Genomic DNA, 10,842 nt, shown 5'->3' with positions numbered 1-10,842 from the left:
TATAGCATTTTCGCATTTTTGCATTCCTTTCCTTTGCGCTGCTAAGCCATGGAAACCGTGACCACAGTACCTGCAGTCGACGCCATACTCAGCCCAGTTATGCAGATGTTGAAGAATGTTATTAAGGAGGAGGATAACTGTCAGATTCTCCAAACTGACAGTCTGAGATGTGTGGAGAGCCTTGTACAAAGCATTGGCCTCTTCTTCCGATATCAACAGGAAGAACCCCCAGAGATGTTGAAGATTTGGTTGCAATTGCTGCACAATTCGCTTACAGAGGCAAAAGGCCTACTGAATGAGTCGCGACCACGCAATGGGTGTCTCGACTGTGTCGTGTGCAATCGAGGCCAAAGGAGACTGTCTGAAAAAATAAGAGCATGGAAACCATTTTTTAATCATCTCTCTCAACGCTTTCAAAGTGACTGGTTTGAGCACATTGGTTCTTCAGGCAACGCCATCAACAGGCATATGGTCAGCCCGGTCATCAAACTGTTGGAGGAAGTTATGAACAAGGAGGATAACCGGCAGATTCTACAAACTGACCTGAGTTGTATGGAGAGGCTTCTACAGGATATTGCCGCCCTCTTCCGAGATGAACCCGATATTACCACCCTCTTCCAACGTGAAAAGAATGCGTCCATGGAGATCGTGATGAACTGGTTTCATATGCCGCAAACTTCTCTTACAGAGGCAGTAGGCCTGCTCGATCGCTCCTCACCATGCCAAAGCTTTTCTGAGTCTGTCGTGTGCGAACCCAGGACACTCTCCAAAGAAATAAGGGAATGGAGAGCATCTTTTGACAGCATCTATCACGCCTTTCAAAGTGACTTCTCAATTTTGGTGACTTCTCTGGAGTTTTTTTTATCAAAACCGTTATATGAAAAGAAGGAAACGTTCCCTCAAGAAGCAGCAACCTCCTCTGCGTTTGGAGGTTCGGGGTTTATTGAGGCTCAAGATCAAGTAGAGAAGTGGCTTAACGAAGGTGACCATGTTCACGTAATTGGCGTATGTGGCATACCCCGCGCTGGGAAAACGCACCTCCTCCAACTGCTCTGCAATAAATATAAAGAGGTCGGTAATGTTTTCGAGCATGTGATTTTGATCACAGTTTCCCAAAATTATGAAATTTTAGAGTTGCAGGATCGTCTTGCTAATGAAATAGGTTTAAGCCTCCCAAGCAGTTTTGATGAGAGAAAGATGAAGCTGTCTGCATATCTGAAGGAGAAGAACTTTCTTCTGCTATTGGATGACTTGTGGAGTCGCCTCGATTTGCAAGAAGTAGGTGTGGCTTTTGGGGATGATAAACACAGTAAAGTCCTATTCTCTACTCGCAGGAAGGATCTGATTCCAGAAATGAGCGCACAACAATCCACTGAAATACAACCCCTCTCTAAAGACGAGCGCTGGAAGCTGTTTCGCAGAGTGGCTTTCAAAGACGAGCAAGTTTCTATGGATATAGAAGACCGTGCCAGGAAAATTGCCAACGAGTGCAAAGGCCTGCCTGTGGCCGTAAATGTAGTCGCCGCAGCAATGGTTGGGAAAACCAGTGTAGATGAATGGGACAATTGTTTATCTTCCATTCAAGAGGTAGATCCATCTTTTCCAGCGACTCATCCTCGCCTTGATGCAGAACTCTATGCAGTACTCCGGTATGCTTATGATTCTCTGCCCAATTCAGACCTGAAGAGCTGCTTTTTATATTGTGCTATGTACAAGCAAGATGAAGAAATTGATACGGTCAGATTACTGCAAATGTGGATTGGAGAAGGTTTAGTGAAGAGCAAACAGGGAAGCTATGTAATGGACACGGCCATAGGGCGCAAGTACCTCAAACTCCTTCTAGACCATTGCCTTTTCCACCAAGTTAGTTGGAGGACAAATGTATTTTGGGATAGTACAGTAAGAGTTGACGAGTGTATTCATGATATGGCGGTGTTCATTGGGCAAAAAGATGAGAACTCTTTATTCATGGCAAATCAAGATCAAAGAAATTTCCCTGAGGTTCACAATGAGAATTGGTGCAGGATATCATTAGCCAATAATCTTTTAGAAGATCTACCGACTGAGTTGAGATGTCCAGAGCTTGTGAGTCTCATGTTAATGAACAATCCAAATTTGAAAGAGCTTCCGTCAGGATTTCTACTCAGCGTAACCTCTCTCAGGGTTCTCGATCTGTCCGGCTGCACCAAAATAACTTCAGTCCCAGCGTCAATTGGGCAGCTAAGACTGCTTGAGTTTCTCTCATTAAGAGAGCTCCCCATCAAAGATTTGCCGGAAGAGATATGCCATCTCTCTAGGCTTCAATTTTTGCATCTTTCATATTGTAGATCTCTAGAATCATTGCCATCTACGATTGGACAGCTTCAAAATCTCAGGAGTCTTTATTCAGGCGGATGTGAGTCGTTACAGATGATTCCACGTGAGATCTCTGAACTTACTTCATTGGGCAGCCTCACGTTAAACACATGTTTAAGTGTGGAAAAGGAAGCGCCTGCAAGTATTTGGAGTTTGAAGGGTCTCAAAAACCTGACGGAGTTGTGGGTATGGGTAGAACCGTCGCAGGATGGAACAAAGTCAGCATTTAAAGATGGCATAATGGGAACCTGGTCGGAGATGAGGCACTTAAAGTTGGTCTACCCATTTAATAGTTCAGATGAAATCATGGAGAATCTTCCACAAGACATGCAGAACATGAAGAAGCTGCAGAGTTTTATTCTATTCGGTTACAGAGGGTTAAGTCTGCCTAATTGCAAGTTCGAACATCTTGAAATGGTATATTTGTACGATTGCAACAACATAACGGAGCTCTCTCCATTGGAGTGGATGCCAAATTTGAAGCTTCTAAAATTGTATAGCTGCAAGAATTTGAGAGAGTTGGGGATAGGGAGCCCTGGCAGGGTTCCGAGTGGATATTTAACGTTACAGAAGCTGGTTCTCAAAGATCTAGAGATGTTAGAGAGCCTAGCTGGACCATCAAACAGTGGAGTGTGGGATGCGAGGACACTACCTGAGCTCCGTGTGTTGATGATAAGGAAGTGCTTTTCTTTGAAAAGATTTCCTAACGGAATGGAAATGCTGCCAAATTTATCAGCAATATTAGGATATCCACTTCGTTGGTGGGAAAGCATACTATGGGAAGATGATAACGTGAAAATGAAGCTGGAAAATATCTTTAAACAATATTTACCCACAGACCCGAGGTAAGTAAGAGTAATTTTTTATCAATGAAACTTTTAAATTAATTATTTTGAATTAAATTCTTATTTCATATATGTCCACATAGGGTAGCTCAAGCGGCAAGGGCCGTGGTTTTAAATTAATTATTTTGAATTAAATTCTTATTTCATATATGTCCACATAGGGTAGCTCAAGCGGCAAGGGCCGTGGAAATGAAGTCTCACTAAACTGGAAGTTTTGGGTTCAAATCTTGAGCTATCCCTCCCCCGTAGAGGGGTGTTGGGTATTTTTTTGGTGGGAAAATACCAAAAACCAAACATTCAAACACACAGAGGTAATGCTCTGTTTCTCTGCCTCAAGATCTTTATGCACAGGGAAGCCTTTAAATAAAATTACTCAGAACAGAGTATTACACAGCCATAAAAATATTTCTATTGATTAACATATAAAGCCTGAAACAACATTCATCCTCTTTGCTGAGAGGGATTTACCAAAACTTACATTCACCCATCAAAAATAAAAACTCTGTCTTTTCTCTCCACCTGAGATTTCACTATGCTGGGTTTACTGCTGTAAAACCCCCATTTACATTTACTGATGTAAAACTCCTTTTACAGGCTGCTGTAAAACAAAATTTACACAGACTTACAAAAAAAACGCTCCACCATTTTCTTTATGCACTGCTGTGCAAAACCACACATGGTTTTTGCTACTCCTCTGTTTTACTATGTCTCACAAAACATTACAACCTGTTCCATGTAATTTCTTCGCACTGCTGTGCATTTGTTTTTCTCCTTGCAAGATCAACAGAGATCTACGCATAAAAACATTCACATTCACTTATGCACTTCTGTGCATCACCATAGTTTTCTTGCAAGTTTTTCACTGCAGCAAAAACTAATTTTTACGCACTCTCATATACATTCCTCTTTTCACCATGCACTCTATACTTTTCGCTCCTCTTCTGGTTTTTAATGGGCATCACACATATAAAAAAAAAACACGCACACACATTGTACGCAGCCACCATACCCATCAAACTTGCTCGCAGGCACAACGCATATTTAAAAACATTATAACCCACGCTCACCTCTTACAAAAAAATGTCAACACATATATTACTACCCACATATATATTTTGGCTCATTATATTAAAAACCCAATATAATGCATTCAACTACCGTGGGCCTTTAAATTGCATATGGTCAACGCTCCATTTAAAAATATGACACATATAGTGTATGTGCCCATACCGCCGTGCATATAAAAGAACATTAAAATTAAATGTTCTACCACCCATTTACGACCAACCATTAAAAGCATTAACTCCTCCATTCTTGGCGGTCAACCAATAAGACAAACACTCCACGCAATGTGATTAAATTGCAGCAGGCCCGTGCACCTTCAAAGATCGACGGTGGACAACGCGCAACCAGATCGGACGGCGGAGGTTGATATCGGAAGGCATACAACTGCTGAGGTTTACCTCCCGAGAACGTGACGTTGCGTTACGTCAGTGGTAAGCCATGTGTCAGCTCCATATTTTCTCGGAGCTCCTTGCCGGATTATTCCTTTCACCTGAAATCAACCCGAGAGAATTCCGTCCCGTTTTCTGGTCAATCCACGCCGGTGCTGAGGTCTTGGATGCGTAGTCCTGATGCCGCCATAGTCCATGCCGCGTCCACGAGCTTGGCTGCAGTTGGAATTAACATTCCAACACTCCCCTTTAATTTCAACTGCTGGGCGTTCAAACATACCCAAGCACTTCCTCACATAGAGGGATTCACCAACTGCTTCTGATGCAGTTCACAAACAAACAAAGTTGTCTTCCTCTTAATAGAGGGATTAACCTGAAACTGTGCTTAAGAGCACCTTCCTCATGACAGAGGGATTCACCATGTGACTGTGCTTAAGAGCACCTTCCTCATGACAGAGGGATTCACCATTACAATGTGCTGAAGAGCACCTTCCTCTTGATAGAGGGATTCACCTGTTATAAAAACATCTTCCTCTTGACAGAGGGATTTACCAAACAATGCTAAAAAGCATCTTCCTCTCAACAGAGGGATTCACCAAATGACCGCTGCAAATGCAGTTCCAAAACAAACAACCATTGCACTGCTGTGTGTGCAAACTCACTACAATGTTCTTTTATGCTGCTGCATATTCTCTGCTATCCATACCCATAACCATAGACTGTCATCCCTGGGTTTTATTTGCTGCTGCGTTGCCTCTGCAATTTGCACTGTGGCTGCCTTTTGTTTTATCATACTGTTGTGTGCCCATACTCTTGGCACTTCATTCTTCACAAAAAAAATACAGGCTGCTGCCTTTGCTTATGCACCCTTGCTTCACACAATCTTAGTCTTCATTTTTTTTACACAATGCACTACTGTGCAATTCCTTTGGCTTTCTGCTGCCACACACATTCTTATACATCCAGTGTGCATTAAAAATCTGTTGTCCCTGTTTTTCTTTATGCGTTTCTTTGCATGCTACATTGCATATGAAGAAAAAAACATTACGTTTTTTTTGCTATGTATTGTACTCACTCTGCTGTGAGTATGTTCTCTCTCACATTACATAGAAGGAAACTACCTTCCATTGCTATGCATTTCAATGCATGTGCTCCATAATAAAAAATTCAAAACTGCTGTTCATTCTAATCCATGTGCTCCAAAAAAAATTTCCAAACTGCTGTTTTGTGTTTTATCTTCCCACTGCTGTGAGGGTCTCCATGCTTTGCATTTTTCTCTTATCTCGCTGCTGCTCTTTACATTTCAGCGCTGCCATCTTTTCTTCTTTATGCATTTCTGTGCATATTGCATAAACACAGAGCAAAAACATTGTTGATTTCATCACTGCTGCATATTACCTTTTAGAGGGATTATCAAAGATTTCATTTGCAACTGCTGCGCTGCAATACATCCTCCAACAACAAATGACTGTTAATACAGTTCAGCAAACAAAAAATTACAAGCTCCCCTTTAATGTATGCTTGTATTCTTTTGGCAGACTCTTCTCAAAACAAATTTAGATCCACTGGGGAGTTCAAGGGGTTTTCAGATTGTATTACCTTCCTTCTCCATACTTGTGTAACTTTCTTCTTTTGCATGGGTCTAGCTTGTGTAAGAGCCCATGTCAAGTTACAGTCACGTGCCATATGCCCAATGTTATGACACTTGAAGCATTCTACATTTTTCATGAATGACATTTCATGATTTCTTCTAAAATTGTTTCTTGGAGGTTGTCGAAGACCACAACATTTATCTCCATGAAATACTCTACAGTCTTTTGCCATATGACCAAAGTTTGAGCAAGCATAACAATAACCATAAAATGAACTTTGATACCTGGGAGATGGAGGTTTCCTTAATGTACCTCTGAAGCCTTGCTGCCTTGAGATCCTTTGATGATCACCATTGCCTCTTGCCTTCTTGACATCAGCTACATTTCTTCTTGGAGCTGATTTTCTGCTTGGAGCAGGATTTCTTCTATTGCTGCCTTCATTTTTCTCCTTGCCTTTGCTGGAACTAGGAGCATCATACCTTCTTTCTGGCTTCTTCACATCTCCTTTGCTTAAAGCATCCTCATCCTTGTTTGAGGGTTCGCCTACATACCCAAGTCCTGATTTATCAAATGGAGATCTGTGATAGTTGAGCATGTCATCCAAAGCTTGAGAGCTCTTCATGATCTTGTTCATCCCTTCAACCTTCTTCCTGAGGAGGACAATCTCTTCTTCCAACTTTTCACACTCATTATTTTTCTTTGCTAGTTGTCCCTCAGTTTCTTCCTTGCTGCGAGTAGCTTCAGCTGCTACTATTTTGAAGGAGATAATATCAGTCTTCATTTTGGAGATTTCTTCATCTTTTGCTTGACTGCTCTTCATTTTCTTTTCAGCTCCTTGTGCCTGCTTCTTTGCTTCTTGTAGTTCGGACTTAAGGGAGGAGACCTCTACCTTGTACTGTCCAATCTCTTCCACAAGCTTGTTCACTCTCTTGTGTCTTTCTTCAAGTTGACTTGTCAAGGCATCTTCCTGCGTTTTTGCTCTGTTCAACTGATTTGTCATAGACATGACTTCTTCATAATGCTTCCTCTTGCATTGATCCAGCTCATTCTTGAGCTTGGCAAGCTCTTCATCTCTTTCTTTTACTTGAAGCTTGATGAGATCAAGCTTTTCATTCTCAGCTTCTATGATGGGTTCATAAGTTTCTTCTTGACTCATTGTCATGGTCAGTGCTCCCTTTGCATGAAGGTCATGCAGTCTGTCCCATATATCCTTTGCTGATGTATATTTTCCAAGATTCTTCTTCACAGAATCAGGCAGTCCATCCAAGATTAGTTTTGCTGCTTGTGCATCATACTCCATGGATTCTTCATCCATCTTGCTGTCATCAATCACTGACTCCCAGACTTCAATCCCCTCAGACATTAGGAAAGCCCTCATCATTATTTCCCATACATCAAAGTTTCCATCAAACTTTGGAACCTCAAATACAATGCTTTCAAATAGATTCCCTTCTAGTTTAGTAGAGGAGGGAGACACATTTTTAACAGCCCTGGAGGCTTTCTTCTTTGACCTTGCCATTCTTATCTAGGCTTTAAATACTTGACTGTGTTTTCTTTTAAAATCACTGACTGTTCCTTCAGCAGTAACACAAAGAAAAGCTTTGAGAAATACCTTAATCCCTTTTGGCTGTGGCTTCACACTGTTGGAGAGGTTTGACTGCTGCAACAACACCTTCCTTCAGCTTCTTTGAGTCTTCAAAGAGCCTGGACTAGCTTCGATACCACTGTTGGGTATTTTTTTGGTGGGAAAATACCAAAAACCAAACATTCAAACACACAGAGGTAATGCTCTGTTTCTCTGCCTCAAGATCTTTATGCACAGGGAAGCCATTAAATAAAATTACTCAGAACAGAGTATTACACAGCCATAAAAATATTTCTATTGATTAACATATAAAGCCTGAAACAACATTCATCCTCTTTGCTGAGAGGGATTTACCAAAACTTACATTCACCCATCAAAAATAAAAACTCTGTCTTTTCTCTCCACCTGAGATTTCACTATGCTGGGTTTACTGCTGTAAAACCCCCATTTACATTTACTGATGTAAAACTCCTTTTACAGGCTGTTGTAAAACAAAATTTACACAGACTTACAAAAAAAACGCTCCACCATTTTCTTTATGCACTGCTGTGCAAAACCACACATGGTTTTTGCTACTCCTCTGTTTTACTATGTCTCACAAAACATTACAACTTGTTCCATGTAATTTCTTCGCACTGCTGTGCATTTGTTTTTCTCCTTGCAAGATCAACAGAGATCTACGCATAAAAACATTCACATTCACTTATGCACTTCTGTGCATCACCATAGTTTTCTTGCAAGTTTTTCACTGCAGCAAAAAAACTAATTTTTACGCACTCTCATATACATTCTTCTTTTCACCATGCACACTATACTTTTCGCTCCTCTTCTGGTTTTTAATGGGCATCACACATATAAAAAAAAAACACGCACACACATTGTGCGCAGCCACCATACCCATAAAACTTGCTCGCAGGCACAACGCATATTTAAAAACATTATAACCCACGCTCACATCTTACCAAAAAAAATGTCAACACATATATTACTACCCACATATATATTTTGGCTCATTATATTAAAAACCCAATATAATGCATTCAACTACCGTGGGCCTTTAAATTGCATATGGTCAACGCTCATTTAAAAATATGACACATATGGTGTATGTGCCCATACCGCCGTGCAAATAAAAGAACATTAAAATTAAATGTTCTACCACCCATTTACGACCAACCATTAAAAGCATTAACTCCTCCATTCTTGGCGGTCAACCAATAAGACAAACACTCCACGCAATGTGATTAAATTGCAGCAGGCCCGTGCACCTTCAAAGATCGACGGTGGACAACGCGCAACCAGATCGGACGGCGGAGGTTGATATCGGAAGGCATACAACTGCTGAGGTTTACCTCCCGAGAACGTGACGTTGCATTACGTCAGTGGTAAGCCATGTGTCAGCTCCATATTTTCTCGGAGCTCCTTGCCGGATTATTCCTTTCACCTGAAATCAACCCGAGAGAATTCCGTCCCGTTTTCTGGTCAATCCACGCCGGTGCTGAGGTCTTGGATGCGTAGTCCTGATGCCGCCATAGTCCATGCCGCGTCCACGAGTTTGGCTGCAGTTGGAATTAACATTCCAACAAGGGGTACATAATGGACATGTAAATCGGAGAGTCCCACCCAGCTTACGAAAAAAAAAATTTCTTATTTCATATATATAATTAAAATATAACTTTTTTACGCTTTTAAATAGAGTAATAGTCGAAGAAAGGAATACTATTTTCAGAATGCACATGATAATGAAATGATACCATTAACTTGCTTTTTCTAACGTGGTTTTAACCAATGTTTTGTCACAGGTGTCGATGATGGCTTACACTAGCCACTTTAAAGCAAGTCCGTAGAATCTCAGAAATATATTTGTGCAAGAGATTAAGCATAGCCACGAAAGAGGTACTTTTAAATTTGTATTTAATTTAATGTTTAGTTTTTAAATTCTGTATATCTAATAATTAAAATTTTGCTTCAATAGATTTATATATTTTTTATTTTATTAAATATATTTGATTTATATTGTTATAATTGGGATATTTTTAATCAATTTCTTATATATAATTATATTATTTAAAATATTAAAATAAATTAATTTAATGTGATTAGATTTTATTTTTAATATTATATAATATTAATTTATATAAATTAATTTTTTTTAACTTTTTATATAAATAAAAATATAATTTAAATATTCTTCTTAAAGTTGTTAGATCTTCTTTATAAAAAGTTAATATTTTCTATTTTCTATTTTAAATTATAAATAATATATTTTATATAAAATAAAAATATAATTTAAAGGGTCTTTATAAAGTTATTTATAAAAAATTAATGTTTTCTATTTTATATTTTTAATTATAAATAATATATTTTATATAAAATAAAAAAACATAGTAAATTTTATAATAAGAATACATCCTATTTTATATAAAAATATTTATAGAGTTTTATAGTTTAAATGAGTTTAATGATACGTGTTTTTTCTCAAAAAGTTATGAGATCAAATCAAGAAGGTAAAGTATATATAATTCCTTATATTATAGTAGTCAAATTGCTTAGTGGAGATTGCTTAGTGGAGGTAGGTCTCTTGTCCACAAACATGATGCCATCCATGACTTCACCTTAAAAATATATTATTATTATTAATATTATTTTTAAATCAAAGTAAAAAAGCTAAATTTAAGTACAAAACATTTCAAAAGAACTTAATAACATAGATTTTACAAAATAGACTTAAAAACCTAAGTATTTTGTAATGTTGTTGTAGGTTTGGAAATCTTTCCGATCAAATTTGCGAAGAAGTTGACAATAATTTGTTGGAATCACAAGTTTAAATTGTGAATTCTTTGTAATTCAAGTGCCCCAAGGGTTTTTCAAGGTGTTAAATCATATATATGGTGAAAAATACATTTTAAACAACAAAAGATCAAGATTTGACCAAAAAATGTTTTGCTAGATTTCGGCTAAAAACTCCAAAATATATAATTGTTAGACAACACTATTTTGCAATACATATC

General features: G+C 38.7%; 1 protein-coding gene across 2 annotated transcripts in view; it reads left to right on the top strand.

Moving 5' to 3' along the window:
• The first annotated feature begins 908 nt into the window (after nucleotides 1–908).
• Nucleotides 909–10,842, top strand: part of LOC149238302 (putative disease resistance protein At4g10780) — a 52,401-nt gene continuing 42,467 nt past the window's right edge. For both annotated transcript variants that reach the window (XM_089366949.1, XM_089366950.1), the window contains exons 1-2: nucleotides 909–3,200; nucleotides 9,634–9,727. In XM_089366949.1, coding sequence (XP_089223075.1) covers nucleotides 1,198–3,200; nucleotides 9,634–9,643 — 2,013 coding nt within the window. In that variant the 5' untranslated portion in view covers nucleotides 909–1,197 and the 3' untranslated portion in view covers nucleotides 9,644–9,727. The remainder of the gene's footprint in view (nucleotides 3,201–9,633; nucleotides 9,728–10,842) is intronic.

This window comes from Pinus tabuliformis, chromosome 8 (assembly GCF_031772625.1).
Source record: "Pinus tabuliformis cultivar Carrire ecotype Pingquan chromosome 8, CPIR1, whole genome shotgun sequence".
Taxonomy (NCBI): domain Eukaryota; kingdom Viridiplantae; phylum Streptophyta; class Pinopsida; order Pinales; family Pinaceae; genus Pinus; species Pinus tabuliformis.
The sequence above is the reverse complement of the archived record's forward strand: the minus strand, read 5'-3'. Positions and strand labels throughout refer to the sequence as shown.